This window comes from Mixophyes fleayi, chromosome 9, assembly GCF_038048845.1.
Source record: "Mixophyes fleayi isolate aMixFle1 chromosome 9, aMixFle1.hap1, whole genome shotgun sequence".
Classification (NCBI taxonomy): Eukaryota; Metazoa; Chordata; class Amphibia; order Anura; family Limnodynastidae; genus Mixophyes; species Mixophyes fleayi.
Window position 1 is genome coordinate 46,921,559 of NC_134410.1, and position 27,150 is coordinate 46,948,708.

General features: G+C 37.9%; 1 protein-coding gene across 1 annotated transcript in view; it reads right to left on the reverse strand.

The window, feature by feature from the left end:
• Nucleotides 1-27,150, reverse strand: part of IL1RAPL2 (interleukin 1 receptor accessory protein like 2) — a 714,191-nt gene that overhangs the window by 671,219 nt on the left and 15,822 nt on the right. Inside the window, exon 2 of the mRNA XM_075184271.1 lies at nt 3,847-3,950. Coding sequence (XP_075040372.1) covers nt 3,847-3,928 — 82 coding nt within the window. The 5' untranslated portion in view covers nt 3,929-3,950. The remainder of the gene's footprint in view (nt 1-3,846; nt 3,951-27,150) is intronic.

Genomic DNA, 27,150 nt, shown 5'->3' on the forward strand with positions numbered 1-27,150 from the left:
AAAATATTATTTTTTACATATAATATAGGCGGTATGTACTTACAAATAGGGCTGTTTATTAAAAATTAACATAATAATACATACCTTATAAAAGAATGCTTAGAAGCAGGTTCTAGAAGTGAAATTCGTTATGCTGAATTTGCCTGCCCAAAAGAGAAATACAGTACAGTGTAGGAGTTGTAGTACTGTATATGTTAAACCATGATATTTGCTCATCACTGCATACCTCCCAATAGAGAGTGTTGGCAGGTATGTCTCTGTATACCAGAGCAGCGGCGAACAGGTGCTCCGTGCAATGGACACTGGTGCGTGTAGCATTGAATGGGTGTTTTGAAGCTGAACACGTTCCTGGTGGGATGTGGCCACATCTGTACCATGTGACCACTCCCCTTTCTCGAGTGCGCTCTCCCACACAATCAGTGACACCAGCATCTTGTCCCCGTTACCCAACTTAAACAGCTGGGAGGTATGCCACTGTGCTCCTCTCACTTTTTGAAATCATTTAAAATGTCTACACCTCAAATATTGCCTATCCTTCTCTGAACATATCATTTGGCATAAATCCTTGGGTGTAAAATTTACTTTATAGTGACTTTTCAGGGCATGTTGGCTACTGGCTGCAATCCAGGTTTATTATGTCTTCTTACCAGCCTATTAGAACACATGTCATCTTCATTATACTGAAGAATCAATAAAGGCTGAAGGGGTTAGAGATAATAAAATGACAAAATGCAGTCCTCAGAGTGATCCTGCTACTTGGATCAATGAAGCCTGCAGAACACTAGTGTAGCTGTTCTATGTATTCACACACATGTACTGTAAATAAAAAATGGGGAGAGAACGAGAGAGAGCATAACAATATCATTCATGCAGTCGGCTTTGAGCAATGGACAAAGCAAGCATCTTTAAAACAAAAAAAGACAACTTAAAGATATATTGTTCCAAAAGGTTACCTTATGAACATTGTTCAATACAAAACACAAAATATATTTTATCTCAGAGATGGGATGGGATTTAGGACTACTTAGTTACATCTGTTATTGTAATACTGTAACGATCTGCTTACAGCTTGCTGTTTTGTATTGGCAGCTCCTGTCTCCTGGAGTTTTGGACTTTATTATTTGTGTTTCATTTTATGTGTTAGCAGCAGTACCTCTGATAAACAGAGGTGCTGTAATTGTGCCTGCTTCTTGTGCTTTAGGAGTTAACCTTCCTGTTCACTAATTATTCCTTGCACCTGGGTGTGTCCTTCTTATACTTGTCTCTCCCAGCATTCATCGCTGGTTATTGTTGTCACATCCTGATGTTACTTGTTCCTGCCTTCTGATATGCTTCTGGTTACTTGCTGCTTGGGATCTGTCCATACTTCCTGCTTCCTGCATCAGCTTTGCGCCTGGTATTTACTACAAACTCATGATTACCTGCTACTTGTACATTTCTGCAAATAAACATAGAGGGCCTGAGTCATTAAGGAGAGCAAAGCATAAAAAAGGAGTAACATTTGCACCTGGGCAAAACCATGTTGCATTGGAGGGGGAGGAAAATTTAAAATGTTGGGACAGATTTATACTTGGGGTAGGACATGTCCTAGATCAACTTTAAATTTCAGTGTAATAATAAAGCTAGTAAGTATTTGTGTGCTAGATTAAAAAACAGTCAGTATTTAACTTATGTGCAAAATAATAAACTAATTTGCACCCCTTAAATTGTAACATGGTTTGTCCCAGAGAACATTTACTCCTTTTTTGCCTTAATGACTCAGGCCCAGAGTATTTTCACCATATTCGTGGCTCCTAGCTGTATTCATGTATTTAACCGTGACAAATACCTGTAAACCAGCAGATTCTCTTGACACCCGTGCTATCTAAAATTTGCATATCATGATTGTTATTTTAGTTAACACAAATGGTTTATACTTGTATGCGCCAATGAAATATTGTTATTAAAAAACCAATAGACCTGATATACAAACTTAATTTAATTTGCTATTTTAGGAGCTTAGCAGAAAGAAATGGTGTAGTTGCTGTTTTTTGTTTGCTATGCTCTGTGCACTGAAACTTTAACAAAGCAAAATAAATGTAGTGATTAAATTCTTTAATAATGAAAATCATACAAAATGTGAAATTATCAGTTTGATATAAGTGTAGTTTTTATATTTACAATGCAAGCTTAGGCATCAACTACCAACACGAAAATGCTTTTGAGGACCAGTCTTGATGTAAAAAAAGCAGTGATCAATTTTGATGCATAGCTTAGAAGTTTTACAGAGTACAAGGAGAGATTATAAAAGGTTGAGGGACAGCGTAATATAGGTCAACTGTCAGGAAGCATTCAACAAGAGGGTCTGAAGCGCTGTAAACCTATCTATGCACGCTCCGTGAATTCGCCTCTATGATGTGAATCTCTCCAATGCAATGATCCTATCTCAAGAGTATAAAAATAACCAACCGTCAATATAATTCTCAATCAATATCTAGACTAAGTACAGCCTCTCCGGTGACTCATTGTGTAGCCAAGTGCGGTTCTTACACAACATTCAAAGCATGAAAGGAAAGTGGAGCTTTGGCGACTTAGTCAAAGCAAGTCGGTTGTTATCCTTTTACCTTTTATAAGGAAAGGAATAAACTAAATCAATACTTCAGTTTTACAGCCACTAATAAACAGATAACAAGCACTACACTTTATGTGGATGTTATAAATACCACATAGAGCAAGAACACTTAGCATTCCTGCTGATTAAGACTTGTGGAAACACAAACATTTTATACCTACAAAGAGAGTCTTTTTTCATGATCTATAACGTTCAGCATCTTAATATCCTAGGTTGGTATATTCATCAAAGTCTACTCAATAAATACTTACAAACGTATTTATAACAAGGCAGTAAGTGCCTGCTACCTGACCAACCTACAAATAAGACATCAGGTGCAATGCTGTAATACTCTGCTGCTGCTTTGGTTTATATTGCACCGAGGGTGACAAAAATCTAATTATCTTAACTTGTTCTCCTAGATGCAATATTATTGGCCATAGGGTAGGGACTGTCAGATATATAATGAGACCACATAGGTTGGAGATTCGTCTCTCTAGCCAGGGCGCGGTTGTTTTTCCCTGGCAATCAGGGCAAACAAATTAAAATCTTATCAGAAGTCATACAGTACAATAAGAGACTACATAACATTGTAATGAAACAGGTAAGGACTTCTAGCCCGAAACTCACTACCAGACATATGCATGAAAACTGGTGCAAATGAAGAAGCAGCTATTAGCAACCCAATAGCTGCTTTCATTCGCTAATCTGTCCTAAACAAAGTTATTATAATTGGTTGTTTAGAACACCGCCACCGTTATCCTTTGCATCAGTTCTCAAAATTATCCACCAATGTTTGATGCAACAATATTATCGCACTGCTATTTTCACACACTTCGCCAACATCACATTTGGCTAACAAAAAAACAAAACAAAAAAATATATAAATTATGTAAAAAAGTATTTGTAGTAACTGTACTGACCAGAAACTTTACTGCGCACCAGTATATCTGTCTACATAGATAGCTACCGACAGTCATACCACTTTGAGGAGAGACTTAATAGCCTTTGGGAATGGTCAATAACAATGCCAACTTTCCATTTATCCATGAGTATCAAACATATCTTTGTCATTTTGAGACTTGGGTGATGGTTTATCTAAGCACGTGTGGAGCAAGTGTCATATACATTTCATAACCTTGAATAAAAAAAACCTCAAAAGATTTATCACTAGAGCTTGTTACAAACAATCCAGAAATAAAGCACATTGATGGAATATAGAGAGATTGCAAACATAATAAAAATCACTAACTTACCAGAGTTTCTTTTGGACACCAGCTTCACGTCAGCATTAACAGCAGAGCAGATCAGAAAGGTTAAAAATACCAAAGGCTTCATCTTTCAGCGTCTTATCCAGCATCTGCAACACAAAGCAAAGAGTTTCACAAACTACAGTTCAAGCAATGCAGAAGTATAACTGAAAGTACTGTGGTCCGATTAATTACCTGCTGGTAAGGGCAGTGCAATAAAAAGAAGGGTCTTACAAATGATGACAAATGGCAGAACAGATCTCCATCAACACATTTCTGTTGACAATTAACATTACCATGTTTACACTATAAAGAAAATATTGTCTCATTTACTAGTTTGCTTTGTTTAAGTTTATGGAGCTGCAACTTACTCTGTTTACAAATTAGTAATCATGGGCCTGATTCATTAAGGATCGTAACTTGAGAAACTTCTTATTTTAGTCTCCTGGACAAAACCATGTCACTATGCAAGGGGTGCAAATTAGTGTTCTACTTTGCACATAAGTTAAATACTGACTGTTTTTTCATGTAGCACACACATATCAACTTTAAATTTCAGTGTACAAATAAGCTATCAAGTATTTGTGTGCTACATGAAAAAACAGGCAGTATTTAACTATATGTGCAAAACAGAATACTAATTTGCACCCCTTGCATTGTAACATGGTTTTGTCCATTAGACTGAAATAAGTAGTTTATCAAGTTACGATCCTTAATGAATCAGGCCCCATGTTCATAATTGTCTAAAAGAGCCTATAAGGTGCCTACTGGCTATGTCCAGCAAAGGGAGGCAAGCTTAAATTGTATCAATTTGGCGAACCCTGGCGGCTTCATGCCTTGATGACATAGACCATGTGCTGCTATGTGTAAAAGTTAACACAATCAATGATAACAGATCATAACCCTGTATGCTATAGATGTCTATGTCAGATACAATGAAAACATTCAGGAAAGAATAAGAATGTTTCTGTTTTAGAACATAATTATACAAGAAATTCCATCAAATTCCTGCACTGCAACACAAGATAGATATCCTGTCAACTTAATGACCTTTTAGGGTGTGAACACACACACACGTTTTTTCTTTACTTTTTTTGCCCAGTTTTTTTTTTGTTTTGTTTCCCCACTTTGCACGTGTTGTTGGCACATGGTGTTTTTTTTTGTCTGTTTTGGTCCAAAAAAATAGAAAACAAAAAACCTCTTAAAAGAATTAGTTTTGTGTTCAGTCCCTTCAACCTGTAACCCAAATCAGAAATGGATCAAGAAAATCTGGGGACAAAGGCCAAAACTCCAGATACATCTTTCTTTCTCCTACTATCAATTATCTCTCTGTACAAATCCATTCACTTCAAAATATTAAAAGTTCAAGCTACCAAAAAGGCAATTTCAAATTCAATTTGATTCCCTTAACACAAAGAATCATAGTTCCCAGTTTAAACTTAAAGGTAACAAATGTGAAAAATGGTCTAACCATAAATGAATAATTTACCTCTGGTCATTTCCCTTAGAGAAGGAGGTGGTAAGTTTTACATATCTTTTATTTTAATTGATATAAACAGGCACAATGAAATTATTTCTTATTTTAATGGCATCACGCTACATATATATTGCAGGTCACAGTGCATCAGGATGTGTGTAACTTTACCAGACTGTCACAAATATATTAGGACAATAAAAAAACGTTGTTCAGATTTTGAGGGTTGTTATATGAACAACAGTATATCTAAAATTAAACAAATAGGATTTCCCTAAGATTTGTTTCCAGCTTTTAAATATACCTTTCCATAACTCAATTAATAGACTATAATATGTAACATTGCTCTGTTATAAAGAATGTATTAAATGGCAGGTGTAACAGCATCAAAAAGGTTAGGAATCCCTAAAGTAGCCAATAATTTTCTGACCTTAGTGATACGCTTAATCCTCACCATTTTACAATTTACAGTCAAAAAAAGAAAAAATTAGAGGATAAGGCGCTAATTAAACCAAACTGCACTACAAATAATAACATATGTAATAGAGTCTCTCACGAATCACCAGTACAAACATAAATAATTTTAGTGTAGTCCAAAAAACATATAAACCACATATAAGTCTCTAATAATTTGATGTAATCAATATAAAATACATTGTAAACATACAAAAACAATGTCGAATCTCATAAATCGATCTAAAAACCTAGTAAAACATCAAAAACATCGGTTTTGCAGCAATAACCAAAGTAGCTAAAAGAATCTCATGGAGCGCACAGGGGAGGTGTAAGATGGAAAACTATCACATTAACATCCACAATAAAAAGCAATAATATCATATACTGCAAATAGGTACTTATAAACTTGCAAGAGTATTTATGATCTTAGAGGAATGTCAAAATCCTAATTATCATATAGAACAGGGTTGTCCAACCCGCGGCCCGCGGGCCACATGCGGACCAGCACGCCTGTAAATGTGGCCCAGAAGGAGTTTTGGTTGTGACAAGGGGGCAGCACTGTTAATGGAAAAAAAAATCCTGCAAGAAAAAGAAAAGAAAATACTTACCTTGCGGTCATGTCAGCTGGTACTCCAGCTCCCTCCCTTGTCTCCTCCTCCGTGTGGTGCTCGCAGTGAACAACATCCATTGCGGAGCGCAGCATAGAGGAGTCACCCGCGCGAGAAGAACAATCAGCAGCACAGAATTGGAGAAAAGAAGAGGACAGGACAGGAGAACAAGCCGATTAAAAGGTAAGTTAAGGTTTTTGTTTTTTTTTATTATTTCAAGGGACGCTGACCAGTGAATAAAAGTCACCTGGTCCTGGAGCATCATGGACCTTATCTCCCTGCTACATACTTCTACTTGTAATACTAATGGGGCATTATATATTATTCTCTTTGGCCCATTATAAGTTGTTATCCCTTAACTAACATAGTGGTGTAATTAGCAAAACAGGTCACAATTTGGGGTCACAGTGATGTATATGTCAGGTACCGCAGGCCTGGTCAGGGCACCCTGATATACAATGCCTGGCTTAAATGCACTTTATTGATATTGCATCTAAACAATACAAAAAGTGATTATAGTATAATAATAAGAGAGGATTTTTTGAACAGGGTGATTGAAAGGTAAATATAGGGGGATTTGAAAAATAAAGTGATATATATATATATATATATATATAGATATCACTTTTTTTCTCATATATATATATGTTAACTATGTATATGTTTTCTATGGTTTTTTGGATGATCAGCTATCGTTATTGTTAGTGTATCTTATGTGCGGCCCAAACCAACTCGTCGTCTTCCAATGTGGCCCAGGGAAGCTAAAAGGTTGGACACCCCTGATATAGAACTTTAGTTCATTGATAAATATTAATATATGCACAAATTGTCATCATAAATGTATTTGTCCAACTGTGATACTAGGGACTGCAAATTTCACTGGTCCCACTAATTGAATGGTGACATGGAGAGGTTAGCAGATGTACTGCCAGGTAACTAACAATATTATAGTCCAAATTTTAAGTTTATAAACTTGTCCGCTTTCTTTCTTAAGGACTCGGGATCAATGCCGGAGGAAGCAGGGATGAAAGAAAATAGCAGCTTTGGAAACAAATCCCAGCAATAATTTCTAAGTGTTGTGGCTGTGTCCCAAGTGCACCCTCATTTTTAACACATGCCACAGTATTCAGCAGTCAATAGTGACAGCTGGGTCTGCTTAAGTCTCAGCTTTCTATTTTTCAGCTCGGGATGTAGTCTGGGACTCAGTTTCGGCACCCATGGTACAGTTTTGAATGACTATATTTCATTTTAATTACTTTATTGTGAATACAAGTTAAATGAGTTGTCAACTAGTGTTCCTGGGATACATGAAAGTAAATCTAATTTAAAATATACTGTATAGCTTTTTTCTCCGAACTAGCAGAAAAGGATAATAATAACTCTTGGACAGGAAGGAACGCATGATTTAACCAAACGCATTTGCTTCCTTAAGAATCCATCAGTTATTATGTCACTAAACATGTTCATATGACAACTATTATATAGATTGCACAATCTCCACTGCTAACAAAAGGAAGATAACAGTCAAAAAGGTAAACTAGCAGCAAAATACAATTACCGCCTTCATCCAATAGACATCCAAAGCCGACCAGCATGCTCTGGTTTTAGAAACCAAAAGTGCCGACAACTCAAGTGTAAATTACAGAATCAAAACAGTAGGTAATGAACATATGAGTAAAGCCATATTGACAAGACTGATGCTAAAAAAAAATAAAAGAATAAAAACACCTTAGCTGAACTACATTTTTGACAAATAATTGCAATGGTGAGGCCGTGCTAAATGCTTTTCAAGTGGCACAACTTAAAATTACTTTCTCGCGCTGTTCCCTTCACTTATTAAATGCAGTACGGCAATTCATTTTGGTCCGACTCTCAGCCATCATTTGAAGAACAAGACAGGAAAGTCTACAATTAAAACCAAATGCCCAATTATAAACGGATCTGACATCTACATTAAAATAGGATTAAAGTACAATGTTTTGTGTGTAATAAAACCCCAGCGGGACATTCGGATAAAATTGCTGCACATAACACTTTACCGTACAAGTGTAAAGTAGCTAGGAAGAGTTTTATAACCCTTTCAAAGGAGATACTCATTTCTATGCGTCTCTATGTTAAACACTGGAAAGCTGGACCTCAAACTGGTTTCTATTAGTGGTATGTGAACTTTAATGATCAGCACTTTTGCACATGAATTTATGTACACTGTTACATATTTAGCACTCTGCACTATTTGGTGAATTAAAATTGCACATCAGAACACAGACACAATTTAATAAGTGTTATTTTAAGTAGGTATCCAGTACAGTTTGTTTTAGTAATTGGGATATTTTGAAACTCAGATTAAAAGGACCAATGAACCCATTATGGTACATTAATGTTATAGATGCATAGTATACATATAATCTTGTCAGGCCCCTCGTCTTTAGCAGATTTCAAATCCAAGCTTCAAAGCCATCAGCATGTTTTAAACTGACAAGCAACAATGTTTTGTTTTTTCCTTAATGGGTTTTAAAAAGTAAAAAGAAAAAGTTGTTCATAGGCAGTCCGATACTCACTAAGAAGAAACATTTCCTGAAAGATGCCACCTTGTGTCTCCAGCTCCTCCAGATACATTTAAAGATACTCCATAGAGTATATCATACGCTAGTCTCTCTACTTAAACTGGGTAGCAGAAGTGATTCAAATAATGTTCCAGTATGGGCAAATTTTGGCATACGCTGTGGGATGGCCAGGTGGTGCACAGGTTCTGGGTCGCGGCCTGGAAAAGTATGTGACATAATAGTTATGGCTCCTCAACTTGACCCCCAAGGTATATCTATTTGGAATCTCCTTGGAAGAGTATATGAATACAATGGTTTATAAATATATATTTATACTCGTGACCCTACCGAAAATTATTATAGTGCTTACATGGCTTGCCATAGACTCTCCTAAATTTCCAGAAATGGTGGGCACTTGTTAATGACACAATGAATCATGAGCACTACATGTATACTAGTAGAAATGCGATACATAAATATCACAAAATTTGGTCCAGATGGTATAATTCAAGGTATAGAGTACGTTCCAGCAGTTTAGTGTTGTCTCCTAGTTTCAGGCCACAAGGACTTTAATAATTTGCTTGATAGGTCCCTGGGAGGCCTAGCGATGTGGCCTCATCTGCCTTAGTGTATGCTGTTGTTCAAAGGTGGACTTTGCTACTAATCATACATTACTCAGCCATAGTGGTTTCACTTTAAAGATTAGCTTCAAATATTAATGCAATGGTAATCCGTAATAGGTTTAGATCTAATTATCTTAATTGACACCCAACATAATACATTTGTTAAATGAATGGGGAAGAAATTTGCGTAAAGTTGTATGTACTCACTACAACAAAGTTCTTTTCTGGCAGCAAAGTAGTTACAGCTTCATGGCTTTAGAGAAAAGAAAACAGAATAACGGATCATTGAGCTGCAGTGTTTAATTTCTGTTAACAGATGTTTTCAGATGGGTATGGAAATGTAAGAAAATAAGAGAGGTGTTCTCTTGTACAATGAGAAATAATCTTTATGTATTCAGAATATTCATGTTTTGGCTTCAGGCAGTCATCCAATAATGAAATGAGAGCACCTGGCACTGATCACAAAGCCGTTTAGGGTACCCAAATTTATAACACCGATGATTCACCAGAGTATTTGATATTTATGCCAACCATGGAACATCTGCTCTAGACACAATGTTACACTGAGATTTCACCCTCTATTTAGAATATGTGACCCTGCTTAACACACATTTATATGTAGAGGGGATGCTAGACCTTTGGTGTTCTGTATCCTATGTGAGATAAGTCAGCTCTTGGTGGTGCTTTTACATATGACACGACTCCTGACATAGTTAGAAAAACTCAACAAATGATGTATTATCTGAAAGAACAAGGCAGCAGAAAGCCTCAACAGAGGAAGCACACACTGCCCTCTCTCCTCTGTTATGCAGCGTGACCTTCCTGCACTGTACAGAGGCAAACGCAGGATTTGTAGAGAGGGGTTTCCACACATGCCGCCAATGGGCGTGACCACCATGCATGGGGGTGTGGATATAATTTTAGACAGTGCTTGGCTGCTCTCCAACTCTTCCTATCCCCATCATATACACCGACAATGCTGCGTGCACTACTGTTCGGTGCACGCAGCTCTGCCTTTTGGAGCATAGCCGTGTTAGTGGGACATACATCCCAACTGTCCCTACAGTCAGGACAAAGTACTAACTGAGTGTGTCAGAACAGTTGGCAGACTGTCCTGCTCTCTCCTACCAGTTCTTGCTGCTTTCAATACTTGTTGCTGACGCTCGTGTACTAAGCTCAGTTGCTGCTTGTCTGGATCCTGGAATGTTGGGTCCCTGTTTGGATAAAGGCTAGGTATATGATATAGAAATGCCAGCAATGAGTGAACACAGTAGGCCTCCCTTCCCCAAAGCAGCCCGATACTAAATTAAAAAGCACCCACGTTTAATAATTAGGCCTTCCAGCAAGCAACCCCAACAGTAAATTAATGTCATTCACCTATAATTAAAAGATCCATTTCCACCCAAACAACCCCAACATTAAATAGTATTTACATTTAATAAATAAACCTATTTCCTCCCAAACATTAAATAATTAGCATTCACTTTTAATAAATAGTTCTCCTTCTCCCCAAACTCAGCCACACATTCAATTAGGAGAACCCAAACCACCCCAGCATTAAATGAATAATCCCATCTCCCACCCTTAATAGGTCCGCCATAACCCCACTGTTAAATTAAACATCCCCAACCATCACCCCCCCAATAAATTAAAAGCTCCCACTCTCAACCTACTATGAAATTAATATTTCACATCCCATAAAATATCCCCTTACACTTACATTAAAATCCCCCCCCCACCCCACATTTATATTAAAAGCCCCTCCAAGCCTATGTTTACAAAGGAACTATTGTACTTATTAATTAAATCCTCCCACTTACATTAAAAGCACATGAGAACCCCCCCCCCCACACACACACACAGACTCTTCATCTAGTGCGGTGTCTTGTATCCTCCTGCTGCACACAAGAGACATGCAGGCCGTCAGAGAGAAAGGGGCGGGTTCACACAGCAAGGGAGAGAGAACTGGGGCCACACAGCAGGGGAGAGGGGACCGGGGCCACACAGCAGGGGAGAGAGGGCTGTGAACAGTGCAGACAGAAACGATCTGCACATAAGCTGCAAAGTGGCTGGCCCCGAAGGTAGGGTCCAGCCACCTCAAGTATACAGTGCCCCAGGCTGGAAGGGGCAAGGGGGTTTGCCTATGGAGGAGGCCACGTGACATGGAACTCAGCTGCTAAATAATAGATCTGAAATAACTCAATGATTTAGTCTTCTCTTGATATATCGACAGCGGTCTCTCACATGTTTGCAGAAGATTTCTGATGTTAGGAGCAAGGTGTTACTCCAACTAAAACGAAAGCCCGTGAATGACATCTTGGCAGAATTCGCTTGCAAAAATTGTTTTGTGTAGATTGATTGCTATATGCACAGGGGCTGCTCAACCCAGGGAGGATCAATAAAAGATTGCCCCTTCAAGTGCAAGAGGCACAAGTGCAAGATATGTGCAACTCTAACTACAGATGCAAGTTGCGGACCTGTGCAGTACGAAAAGACACATCTTTAGGTTGTGCAAATGCACTTACGTCCAACACTTAATAAGGCCCAATGTCTCCATGTCACTTGCCATGTACATTTCCTCATTCACAAACATTGATATCATTAAAGTTTAACTAGATGATCATTATCCCTTAACTTTTATTTGCCTTTAGGGCTTTGAAAGTTCTCATTCATAGATCTGGCATCTTTTCATTTCGATCCCAAAAATCGGGAGTCTCCCAGACATTCTGGGAGAGCAGGCAAGTATGTATAACCTATGAAGAGATTATCTTTGGCCTACACAGACTAGCGCCTGGAAGCGAGCTTCAACTGATATCCCTTGGGTGCAATTTAGCAGATTTTATTTACTTCCCAACTGCCCTGGGGTATTCCTCTGTGGTCCTGCCGCTAGCATGACTGGACTAAGCAATCAGAATAAGATAGTGGCCTTTTCACTGCAACTATGGATAAAATATATATATAGAAATGTAATTTAGCTTCCAGCCACTGCTGTATGCAACGGATCATCGGTTAACCCAAGCTTTTGCTCATGAAAATCCCAGGGCCTCACTACTATTGATAGCCTGTGGTCTTTTAGGGATATAACATCTTTTCAGATTCTGCAACTCAGAGACAGAGGGTTTTATAGATGCATCCAAATTAAATACTGTATTACTTCCCTACCCAACAGCAGCTCTCCTTATCTTAATACTGATTTCACAGTTCTACTGTATGCCCTATTACTGGATATTTACTCACCAAACTGCATATATGTCTACATGACATATAAGATTGTTTCCAACCATTAAGAAGGTATCAAGGAGCATGCAAGTAAGAGAAATAAACTTTACGGAAAATGTCTAACAATTCACAGCAGTTCCTGCCCCATTGAAGCTTACAGTCTAACTTATCTACTATATAAATGCCCAGTGGCGTGTGTGAAAAAAAAAAACAACAAGCTGCAGCGCCACCTGCTGGGCAGAGTTATACACTGACCTATATATTTCTTGAAGGAGAAGTGACAGTTGGGAGTGGTTGGTGGTTGCCGGGGGTGACAGTGGGGAGTTTTTAACACCTTAAGTAGCTTGATGAAGGATGTGGCGATGAAGATGAAGGATGAGGTGATGGAGAAAAATGATGAGGTGGTGACATGTGGACAAAACCACGTTAAAAAAGGGCGCTTGCGTCGGGAAGTAACGCTCTTCCCCTGAGGAGGCCTGGGCTAGGCCCAAATGCATGACAAGAACCTTTTTAACACCTAAGTAGCTTGATTTGACTAGAATGCATGAGTATCATGCACGGGTTAAACACAAACACACAAGGGAAAACTCCATCAGAAGCCAATGAACATACCAGTATGTTTTTGGACTATGTACAAATTCCTCACAGATAGTGCACTGGTTGGAATCGAACCCATCGCTCTAACAATGCTAGCCAATGTACCGTCCATATATGACCATGGTGTGACGCTACAGATGTAACACAGACTCTTCCCCCTCTGCTTTTGGGGATTTTCTGAAAGGGGCACACTAATTCATATTTGGTGGGCATATAGAATCTTACTGTCAGAAATGCTGATAATGGCACCGCCCTATCTGGAGGCGGAGTCTAACGCGCTTCTGGTCTTCCCCAGGGACCCACGCAAGGGAGTTTGGTTTTAGCTGCATGAGACACGCAGGCGACAGTTCTCCAGGAGGGCAATCAGCAAGATTGATGAAGGTAAACTGATAGAGAAGCCGATGTCAAGCCAAGCAGTCTGTGAAGTACACAAGTACTATCCGAAAGAATGTTCAGGAAGGCAAGAGTCAAATACCAGGGAGAACTTGCAGAGCCAAAAGGAGAATCCAGGAGCAGTGTCAGGACAAGCCGAGTTAGGAATGGGACACGCATATGCAGGAGAAGCCACTCCGCGACTTCAGGGCAGAGAGAAGGCCCTGTGTGAACGGACAGACACAGGGAAGGCGTTTGACACTTACAAGTTTGTTTGGATGGAGGTGGAGAGGTTGCCAAGACTCTGACATTCAATTGGTTATGTGGTCCGCTCTACCCCACATGCCTGTTAAATTCATGTTGAGAGAAAAAAAAAAAAAAGAACTCATGTTAATGCAGAGCTTTGTGGATCATAACTTCCAATTGGCTGAGACAATCTCCTAACATTAAAGAGGTTGAATCGGAATTAGTTAGTTACAGGTAAAAAAATGGGGCAGCATAAAAGTGAAACTCTAACAATGATAGATATACCATGTTTAGGCTTATTCCTTGTTCAGAACCCTATCCAATGCCCTGTGAATTCTCTTGTTAGGGAGGAGGTGCCAATTACCTGTATACTTATTTAATTGTTGACTGATATGCTTGGATACCGACAACTGTTCTCACTTAAAATTTTTAATTTGATTTCCATTCCCACTTATCCACATAAGTGGGAAAAGAAAAAGAAAAAGTTAAAACAAAATACTTCTATTTATACACACTAAATAGAGCAAAGCTGAAGGAGCCCAGACAAACAAATGCATTTTTAATGTGATAGAAACCAATGTCATCTTCCACTTATTGTAGGGTGAAATAACAGTAGATTCTATGGCATTACTGTATTAATCAATAATTAACATATTTCCATTAACATTGATGCAGGAACATTGCATTGTAGAGTCATACTTAAAGACCTGTGTGCAGCACCCATAATATAATCTCTTCCTCAGAAACCCCATAGTACTCTGCTCTATTTGTCCCTGAACTGAAAGGTTGTTCCTTTGATGCGATCATTAGACACGTATCAAACTTTCTTTACAACATTAGCTTAATTTAAAAAATTGTAACATATTTTACCTTTGTATGCAAGCATTTATAATTTTCCTTACGAACACAACACGGAGGCATAAAGTCTATGACACCATCATGGCACTCCGTGCACAAAGGTAAAATAGCAGCAGGTCTTACTATAAGACTTTCATAGCAATAGTGATGGACCACTAGCCAGGCATGGTAAATCTTCTACTTAGGCTGAAAACATTTCCTGCTGGCAGTGCTCTGATCTGATCATGGATACCGTATGGTTCTTACACAAAAATAAGATGTGGCTGCTTGGTGTGATCAAGGGGCTCTTATGAGGCCCTGAAAAATATATTGTTCATCATTGTATTGCTACATATTTTCAACCATCAGGCATTTAAACCTGATGGTTTATTTTAGCCTTTTCCCTTGCTGACAGTTGTCTTTTTAAGTGATCTAATGACAAAATGTATATTAATGGTACTCAGGGCATCACACATTTGTATCAATGGCTGGTTTTCAGAGGTAAAATCAGAAACACCAAACAAAAAGAAAAAAGAGGTGGAATAGTAGGGCAAGTCTCTAAATCTATGCCAGTTTCTATTCTAAAATCCGAGTAAGACATTCTGGGCCTGAGTCATTATGGAGAGCAAAGCAAAAAAAAAAGTAAAAAAAAAAAAAAAGTAACTTTGCACCTTGGCAAAACCATGTTGTATTGCAGGGGGAGGAACATTTAAAATGTGGGGACAGATTTATAGTTTGGGTAGGTCATGTCCTAGATCAACTTTAAATTTCAGTGTAAAAATAAAGCTATCAAGTATTTGTGTGCTACATTAAAAAATAGCCAGTATTTTTCTTATGTGCAAAATAATAAACTAATTTGCACCCCTTGCATTATAACATGGTTTGTCCCGGATAACATTTACTCATTTTTTTGCCTTACTTTCCTTAATGACTCAGGCCCTTTATGAGGAACTCATTCACTTTAATATTCTTGACACTCTTTTAGATGCTCCTGACAAACAACATATGGATTTCCTACACCATAGAATTATAACAATATTAGTAGGAATGTAAATACTGCTAATAGGCCAAGATCCTAAGGGGTCTATGCATCAAGGTAATTTCCACATAAAAGATGTAGAAACGGCTGCTTCCGCATCTTTTACGTATATTTGCCATACATTAACTGCCTAATGCAGGAGATTTCACAGAAATCTCCTACTTTTAGGCTATTACCGTGCAGCTTCGCAGTCTTCATAGATTTATATGGGGACTGCGATGTTCTGCAATGCATCAAGCTTTGCTAAGCTTCACATTACACAGACAGGTAACACCATCTCAGGATAGCGTTACCTGTCATTTCCTATGGGATTCTGGTGAAGCCTCTCTGGCTTCACAGAATCTGATACAAGGTTAGTGCTGTGCGTACTTCCTCCTGACGCCGGTAGCGTTAAGCTGCATTTAAGCAGGAAAAAAACTTTGCTCCAGAGGGGTGTAGCCCTGGCATGATGCATTTTAGTGGTACATAAATATGCATCACTGTGATGTGCAGTGATGCATATTTAGTTGTACAACATCAAATTGATGCATAGACCCCTTGTCAGGTACAGTACCATAGGTTCTTTCATATTTGTTTTCTTGTAGTAGCTTTTATATGCTTAAACTACTGCATTATCCAGCAGTATAGCTATAATAAACTGAAATTTCCCATTAGGGTCACCTTGACCTTTATAGCATATGTGTGTGGCCAGATCCAGTGCAAGTCCTGGTGGCTCCCTAGTTGCTCCCTTCGCTGCTTCTCACCTTACCAACAGCTGGCTGCTTCTCCTTCATGTCAGCAGCTGGCGGTCAGCGTAGGGGCGCCATGCGATGAGTGACACAATGTGTTTTAGGGGCCCCCTAACCATTGTTGTCCTAGACATCCCTCGTAATGGTAGCAACAGTCCTGTATATGGCAATAACAAATTTGGGGAACTCGTTTGTGTGTTTGAGATCTTAAAAACAACCGTGGCAAGTTTCCCCTAAACATGTAGTAGCTCTTAGAACTCCATTGCATTTAATTTAGGGCCAATGCATCAATATTGGGAAATGTATTTGGTCCATGACAATTCTCAGGTTAGGGGGATATTCTATAAAAGGAGGGGGGGGGTGGAAATTTTTCCTTGAGGATAAGGATGCCCCTTATAATCAAATCTGCTCCTCTGCCTCATGTATAGAAAATTGGTGGTACCTCCTGGGAACCCCTATTTAAATGAATCTAACATCTAGCTGGCACTGCAATTTGCAGCGTGATTCAGAGAGAGCCAGCACGCAGCTTAGGTAATGAGGGAGCAGGGAATGCCGTCCTACTAAATATTTATGGGGGGAGATTTTATGTTAATAGAACACATGAAATCTAAGCATTATTTACATATTTTCCCAACTAAACCAAACTTTAAAAAAACATACGCTAAAAACACACACACACACACACACACACACACACACACACACACACAAATAGTATTATATATTCTACATACTACCACAAAAAGGTTTGAAAGGATTTAAACTATATGGTTATGGTTACCTATCCGCTTTATGGTCAGGTGTCATTTGCATCAAATGAGTGCATTCAGCAAGATAAACTATGTCTTACAAATAACTCCCTCTTTATTAAAGCAGTTCATGTTCATTTCATTCATTTGAAAGGAGAAAAGGCAGAGCATAGATCCCTGGAAATGTGAGTTATCCTTGGACAAGGGAGGCAATAACGGATAAGTTAATGCTTTGGACATATTTATATACAAGAGCCTGGGTGCTCTTGTATAGAACAATATAGCTAAAACAATCCTTATGTTTATAGCTAAATGTGCCCAGTATGCGGTTTCTTCTATTCAGCATATTTTAGTTTTTAACTTTATGCTGACTAATAAGTAATTTTGATTTTTTTATTAGGGCATATCATTTTACAAATATTTATTGGGAAAGATGTTGGTGTGTCTTTTATAGTCCAAAAATATCTAAAATACATTTTCCAGCTCAAAACATGAACCATAGCCATTGTTATCCAGCAATATTTTAAAACATTCAATGGGCCTGAATATTTTGCAAGATAGTTTATATTATATAATATTAACATGTAAAAAACTTTATGTGAAGCCCTTTTGTATGGCTGTGCCTGAGTGATGTGAGAATGAATGGAACCACTGGTGTATGACAGTAGTGTAGTGGGGGATCCAGAGCATTTAAATGTCCACTCCAGTGCCTGAGAAAAACCTCCAGTTTGGGTTGAAATCCTTCTTTTGGTGAAAAGGTGCTTAGAATCCTCTCTATCCCAATGACTTAAGGGCGAGCTATAAAACCAGCTGCTATGCGTCGAATGTAAGCAGAGTCCTTGCAAGCAATGGGGGTGCCCTAAACAGTGCTTCTCCCCCTTAGGCATTGCACTTCCACTTCTCTGCTTCGTACTTGAGGAGGTGGAGAATCTCCTTGGCGCCTAGTGAAAGCATCGGATAATGCATAAAACTAAAATATCATATGTACTATCATATAATGCATAAAACTAAAATATCACATGTACTTTGAATAATGCATAAAACTAAAATATCACATGTACTTTGAATAATGCACAAAACTAAAATATCATATGTACTATCATATAATGCATAAAACTAAAATATCACATGTACTTTGAATAATGCATAAAACTAAAATATCACATGTACTTTGAATAATGCATAAAACTAAAATATCACATGTACTTTGAATAATGCATAAAACTAAAATATCATATGTACTTTGAATAATGCATAAAACTAAAATATCACATGTACTTTGAATAATGCATAAAACTAAAATATCATATGTACTATCATATAATGCATAAAACTAAAATATCACATGTACTTTGAATAATGCATAAAACTAAAATATCACATGTACTTTGAATAATGCATAAATCTGGAAGCAGCATCCTCTGCTCCTCAGAGTGGGAGTCTGGCTCTTGGCTGTGACTTCTTAGCCAAGCACCACACTCCAAGGACATGTAGGAGCAGCAGCTGACAGCTTTACATGCAAGAAGCTGCCGGCTACTTCTGCCTCATGTCACTCATCCTAGGGAGACTCTGGTACTTTGCCTTAACAAGAGATGTTATCCATAGAGAGGGAGTCGGAGTTCAAAGAGGGAGGCCCCAGAGCCCAAAGAGAGCCGAGAGAAGTTGGTCATTCTACCGTAAGTTGTGGTGAGAGTTTGGAGGTACATCCAAGCCCGTTAAACTCTGGGGATAAAGTAGGTTATATGTATCGACTGATTTATGCAATCGAGAACTGTGCAACTGAGAAAAGATGTAAAAACACAATGGGGCATATTCAATTAGGTCCGGGCATTGCGGCTACGCATGTATGTCAATATGGAACTGCAACATCGCGGATTTCTGTTTGCAACCCTATGGATTACCTTTGCAGGCCGTTCCAGGCCATAACTGAATATGCCCCAATGATTCTTTATTTTATCAGAGAAACGGTCTGGTGCCCAGTCATTTGTTAGCTGTAATTGTACTGCACTATCATGTCTGTGAACGGTGTCACATCATTATTAATTATTATCGTAGATTTGTAAGGCGCCACAGTTCTTCGCAGCGCTGTACAGTAAGGAAAACAGGACATACAGAAAATACGGGCATACAAGGCAGACATAATAAATGCTAACATTTATAACATTTATTAACACCTAGGGTAATATTTACTAAACTGCGGGTTTGAAAAGTGGAGATGTTGCTTATAGCAACCAATCAGATTCTAGTTATCATTTATTTAGAACATTCTACAAAATGACAACTAGAATCTGATTGGTTGCTAGAGGTAACATCTCCACTTTTTCAAACCTGAAGTGTAGTAAATATATCCCTAACATTCTTCTAAAAAACCTGTAGGGACCCGGTCCATGTAACTATACACTGTATATTGGCGACTGAGCTATGTCTGGGTGGTGAGTAAATAGATCTCTAGAGTTGAGTGCTTGAGAGAATGCTCTAAGCAAAATCACAGACGGACAGGGGGCTACATTTTACAGTAAGGACTTTAAACAAATTAGTTTTATATTGCAATTAGAAATGATATAACAAGGATTAAAATATGGCTTTAGGTTTCCACCATAAACAAAATACAGAAAAAGGTATAAAATAAACATAAATCAGGGGAGAATTGCACCTGAGCAAAAAAAGAAAATAAATCTGTATGTTCAGCTTTGTTGTGTTGGTGGTGGTGGTGGGGGAAACTATTCATTTTGTGTTTAATTGACCAATTCAAACTATTATTTTCTCAGAAATCCGTGCAATTGACCGAGTTAATTTACCATAGCCTTCTTGTGGTTACACATAATAATTATTATTTAGACTAGAATAACTTGAAATGTGCATAATATAGAGTTTAATAATCCAGAAACCATCTACTTCCTGATGGACAGATGTTGCTATGGCTACTGATCTTGGATCTGTTCCAAGCATATTGCCAGCAATAAGAAAACCTTAATATAGTTTTCTCAGTCTTATTTAAATCAAGTGTACCTAATGTCTTAAAACAAGGAAAAACCCCCACTGAAATAAATAATTGCATATCTATATTGTTATATGGTTGGGCTGGGAGTATGTGCAAGAGTATTTTTAAAGCTTCAAATTCCTATGTACCATTCCAGGGAATAGAGTCTCTTCATATTTTTGATTATAGGAAGTTCTCAAAACTTTTTCAATCAGACTTGATAAAACCTGGAGGTTTTCAACTACTGAATAAATGCAATGTAATATGATGACACCAGGAGCAGGTGAAGAAAGATTTATATAAATATCAGAAACATGCTCCAATGTAAATTCTAAAGTTACAATTCACCAAGTTCAAACTGTATAATTTTTGTTCCTTCATATAGTCTAGCCTGGCTTATACAACAATATGCCTTTTCTATTTAAACTATATAAAGAGTTCGGATCTTAACTTTCCCATATGGCAACAAGCACAGAAGTCAAATATATAAATTGGTACACATCATCATTAGATAGCCTTATTGCTAAACAGATATTGCAGAAAAATACCACCTTTGCCAACTAGAATACAGACACCCTCCAATTGCCAGCCAGATAAGCAAACGACTGCCAGTCATATGTTGAATGCTAAGCAGTCATTCAGGTCTATGAGCAAGCACTCATTGGTACTGAATGAGCCTGGAAACTGCTAACCAGGTGAAAAAGTCACAGTCAGGGGCATCCAGGCCTCTGAGCACTAAGCATTCGTAAGTCTAGATGGCTTTGGAACAGTGCAATAACAGTGGAGTTAGCAGTGTGTCACCAGCTCCATTGTCACCAGGTAGTGACCAGAGCTGGGATTCTTTTGATCTGTTCTCGGGTCCTTAAAAAAGGTGTACATACAAACCCCTTATAGAAATCATTGGTAATAAGTAGTAACACAGGGGGATATACACTCAGTGGCCACTTTGTTAGTACACCTTCTTAGTACTAGGTAAGACCCCACTTTGCTCATAGGACAGCCTAATTTATTTGTGGCATGGATTCAATAAGGTGCTGGAGACATTCCCAAAATATTCTGGTTCATGTTGGCATGATGGCATTGCGCAGTTGCTGCAGATTCTCCCATTCCACCACACATCCCAAAAATGCTCTACTGGATTTAGATCTGCTTACTGTGGAGGTCATTGGAGAACAATCAGGGCTGAATTAAGGGAATGGAGTCCCCTGGGCTAAGGGGGCACCCATTCTCCCATGAGGCTCCCTCCTGCTAGCCACCTGCAGCCCCCCCTGGCCCGATCATTGCTGCTGAGCCTGTCACTGTTGTCCTTCCGTGGCGCACTCTAAGCTCCTTACTGAGATCTCGTGACACTCTCACTAGATTTCCTTAGTATGGAGATTACTGAGCGCCACGGAAGGACAACAGTGACAGGCTCAGAAGCAATGTCAAGGGCCCCCTGGATGCCTGAGGCCCCTGGGCTGTAGCCCAGTTAGACCTCGGGTTAATCCGGTCCTGAGTACGATGAACTCATTGTCATGTTTGTGGGACCAGTTTGATATGACTGTTGCTTTGTGACATGATATATTATCTTGCTGGAAGTAGACTGCGGCCATATGGTCAACAACAATGCTCAGGTAGGCTGCAGTATTTAAACAATGCTCAATTGGTATTAAGGGTCCTAATGTGTGGCAAAAGAACATTCCCCACACCATTACACCACCACCAGCCTGAACCGATGACAAGGTAGGATGGATCCATGGATTCATGTTGTTTATGCCAAATTCTGACTCTATCATCTGCATTTTGCAGCAGAAACCCAGATTCATCAGATCAGACAACATTTTTCTAATCTTCATCTGTCCACTTGTGGTGAGCCTGTGCATACTGTAACCTCAGTTTCCTGTTCTTAGCTGACAGGAGTGGAACCCAGTGTTGTCTTCTGCTGCTGTAACCCACCTACTACAAGGTTCCACGTGCTTTGCATTAAGAGATTCTCTTCTACAACCACTGTTTTAACGCATGGTTATTTGAGATACGGTTACCCTTCTGTCAACTTAAACAAGTCTAGCCATTTTTCTCTGATCTCTCTAATTAGCAAGATGTTTTCACCTGCAGAACTTCCACTCACTGGATGTTTTTTGTTTTGTGCACCATTTTCTATAAACTCTAGAGACTGTTGTACATGAAAATCCCAGGAGATCAGCAGTTTCTGATATACTCAAACCACCCTGTCTGGAACCAACATTCATTCCACGGTCAAAATCACATTTATTCCAAATTCTAGTGCCAAGACTCTACAACAACTGATACAGAAGTGTAAGTTGCTCAATCATATAGCAAGTGGGATCCAGGTATGCCATAGTTGAAAATTGGTATACAGGGCGGCAGGTATTGTTATTGTTGTATTCTGGGTTAGGGTAGGGGTAGTTTGGGGATGCAAGTGGATTTACTTAATTATAAATCTTATTATACTGTCACAAAATGTCTTATTATATTTCCATATAATATAGAAATGTATTGTCTATTATACTGATATTGGATAGCTTGGTGCCTCCTGGGATGTACTATGGTGGGGCTTGGGAATGGATACTGCTTTGACCCTATATTGTGTATTACTCCATGACAGCTAGACTATGTGGACACGGACCACTTTGTCACGTAACCTGGAATGATTGTGGCCTTAATGATAAAATTAAATGATCTTTGGTTATATCCCAGCTCAAGAAATATGAGGCGGATGCTATTTATCTGACCGAAACCCATTTGATGGATGGTAAATTACTAGCTCTTAAAACGTCCTTGGGTGGGCTGGGCAACCGGTCAATGCTGGTAATTCCCGGAGTGTATCCCTACTTATCCAAACACGAATCCAGCTTGTACTAGAAATAGTTCAACCAGACCCAATGTGCTGATATGTATTTGTTAGGTGGATTTGTATGATAAGTATTTGTTAGAGGTGCTTTCAATTCTGTCTGTTGGCTCTCCTAGGGGTTTATATTCCACCACCCTTTAATGGAGATATCCTCCCAAAAAATGTAGTGAATTTATAAATATCTGCATTAATGAGTGGTGTATATGTGTGGTATTTATGTAGTTTATAAGGATGAGTCACCAAAGAATGTCATACAGTACATATATCTAGATTGTATTGGGACACTGGATTAGTAGCTGATGACAGATATATTTCACCTAGTTTCCTATCCTACTTGTTTTAAAACACAGGGTAAATGTGTGTGTAAGCTGCTGAAGGGTTATAGGTCTGTTGAAAAGCCGGAAATGGATCCTAGTAGTAGTAGAAGGCTGCTCAGTCAGTCTCTCACTCACTGCCTTGGGACAGGGGCTGCAGAGTCTATATGAGAGAAAGCCTGATATCTGCCTGTAAGTATACTGTGCGGTAACCAGTGTTTAGTTAGAGATGGATGGCAAGGTGTTTGTTATGGAGTTTCCTTTTATTACTGAAAATATATATATATATATATATATATATATATATATATATATATATATATATATATATATATATATATATATACATATATATATATATATATATACATACATACACACACACACACACACAGTGGTCGAAGTATGGGTGTATACAATAGTATGCTACAGTACACTGTATATATAGAAAACACAAACAACAGAAACGCAACCATAGTCTAGTACACAAAGTAATAAGTGACCATGTGTAGTGTAGGTGAATAGCAGCTGAAAGAATATAGTGTGCTTTGTTTTAAGAACAAACAGAGCAGTTCACTGTGAGGGTGTATGCACACCCCGAATATATTAGATTTCAAGTATATAGTCAAAAACCAAACAGCTGCCAATACCAAAAAAATATATACATAATAAAGAGGGATAAAGAATGCTTGTACATTTAAAACAAGAAACAATAGCTTATCTGTGGTCCAATACAGTAACAATGTCCATATGTGAAAAAGGACTCTGGCCTGGATAAGAATCCCACAAGTGCTGATAAAATAGCAAAAACACATAATATACAATATATACACAGTATATCTCGTCATCCAAATCCAGATGTAATCCCACTGATTCCTTATGGATACATGGGTTAATAATGGGATGATTTGGCCTAAAATATACATATATATTACACTATACATGTTAACGCTTAACAATATAAGTACAATCAGGTTTTCATTGTACAAAAGGTCATAAATATAGACAATATAATATAAAGGTAATGTATATAACTGTAACTGCTGTCCAATCCCATGCGTTGACCAAACAGTCCGATATGCAAGAGACTAAGTAGAAGGAACTGCCGCCACTCTGCAGCAGCTTAGTCTCAGCCACCTAGTATGTTGTGACTAAGGTGCTTGTTTCTACTTTACTACATACACAGTGTACGGGCCAGATAAGTGAGGGTCTTCCCGACAACTGCAAGCCTACTATTATTGTGTTTCTATGCTTGTTTGATTCATTCCATACACTATTAAGAAAAACCCTGTCCACTTGTGTCACATGACACAGTTTGCAAGTGTTCCACAACTGTTTAAGGTGAAAAAAAACAACACAATATGAGGATCCTTGCAAAGAAGTGTTAAATTGCTGCATTAATTAATTGATGTATACATTTTACACAGAAAGTCATTAAGTATATTATTGCCTTATTTGTATTATTAATATCCAATCTATATATTGGCGCATTTATTTACTCCAGTATTTAAGTCTCTGGTGCAAAACTTGGGAGGTGGGGGGGATCATTATGGCAGTGGATTAGAGAAGACTCCCCTGAATCCTACTATTCAATTATTCAATATCGCCCAATCAGAGAGCTTGTGTGGTCCATGGAGGTAACAAAACATATGAGGGGAAGTGTCCATAGAGCTTCAACACAGCTTGGATTCACTCAGAGTCTGAACGGAGGTGCAGCTGAATTTACCAGAAATAAGGAGAACTTTACCTTGGTTCCATTTACTCAGAGCTGACCCGGTTCTTACACATTGTGAAAATTTGTATTCTAGTAATTTTAGTAACACATGGTCTAGCGCTATTTACTGTATTTCAAATAATTGTACATAATTGTGTTTATTGCACATCTTCTTAGAACAGGGATGTATTCAGATGTAATATTGCCCTAGCTGTGGGTGAAAATACGGTAAATTAGTAGTAGTGCACCCCACATGCTCAACTATCCAACATGCTTTTTTACTAGGACAAGAAAAATAATAAATGAGTTAACATGAAATTATCTCTAAGCTGCCCCAAGCATTTGCATCTCTCAATCACGTGGCCCTGTCCATAGTTTCAAATGTTTACATATTTTAATAAGCTTTTCATTAGGTCTCCATATCACATTACTGTCCAAACCAACACAGTGAAGGAATGGGAACAAATAATCATGTCATTACAGGGATTCACTAGATTGTGATTTTTAAATTAAATAATTTACAGATTAATTCATATGATAAAAATAAAATTGGTCACCTGCTTTCCATGGCGTAAAGACTCAGCTAACTGAAGTCAGATTGGTTCAATAACTGGTAACAATCCACCTTAGGGTACAGTAGATCTACATAAACAAGCAGTAACATCTATTCATTGCTTACATATCAAGTGTGAAAATGTCAGGTTCCTTACTCAGGAACTGCTCTTAAGATCACCTTTAAAGAAAGCTGCATAGATTAATTCTACAATGATCAGCAGCATAGAATACATGTAAGATCTGTATAACAGGTAATCTACAGTCCGATGCCATCACAGATGTAGTTTATGTTGTAAATCTAAACGGAACATGAGAACAGTGCTATATGTTCAGCCATTATTGTGTTTTAAAAGATATAATGCGGATAGACATGCAGTCAAATGAAGTTTGGAATTATGTACTGTACAATACTCATGTGGATGGTACTGTCCAAGGTCCTGAAAAATAGCTGGTCTCTGGTACACTAGAGAAGGCAACCTGTGACTATCCTGCTGCTATAAAACTACAATACAACCAACTCCTGACAGCCTCTTAATTCTACAACCGACAACCTAAGCCTGATATAACACAATACTGCAGTCACAGAACATATAACACTCAACTCCACAATCCTCATTAAGGCAAGGTTACCGAGCTCTGATCTATATCATAGCAGTCTAAGAATATCCTCGTTTGAACAGAGAAATGAGAAAGCACATATGTTACTATACTGCTCACAGACAATGCTGTGTACAGCCATCATTATAATGTATGGATGTGTCGAAAAAATAACGCAAACAAAATAAGCATACACCAGAATAAAATCTGAGAAAATAATACCGGTTAATGATGAATAAAATTTCAGGTTTCCTAGGTTATGCTAGATATAAGTTGAAAACTCCGTCCCTTCTCATAGATTGATGACCTAAAAAGTCACAGTGACAAATGACTATACTGGTTTTCTTGAGAAAAATAGAGCACCAATTATCTTTATAAAAGATAAATTAGTATATTGTGAAAGACTCTTTCTTTCTCTTGGTGCCCAAAATAGTTTTTTTTATTATTAAAGAAAGAAGAGTCATTAAATGTATTATAGAATGTATTTCAATCTGCAATACCATATCCTATGTTCTTCTTTTCCAAAATGCAGAAATAAAATATATATTCCAATATATATATATATATATATATATATATATATATATATATATATATATATATATATATATATATATATATATATATATACACACATACACACATATTTAGATAGTGAAGTAATGTATTTTTAACTGTTATTTTTATTATATGAATATATGTCCCAGAAAAACACTAAAAATATAAAATTACACACAATTAAAAAATTGAGGAAGCAAATTATGAAAAAGCTGCAATATATCTGTTATATGATAGCAATCAATATGTA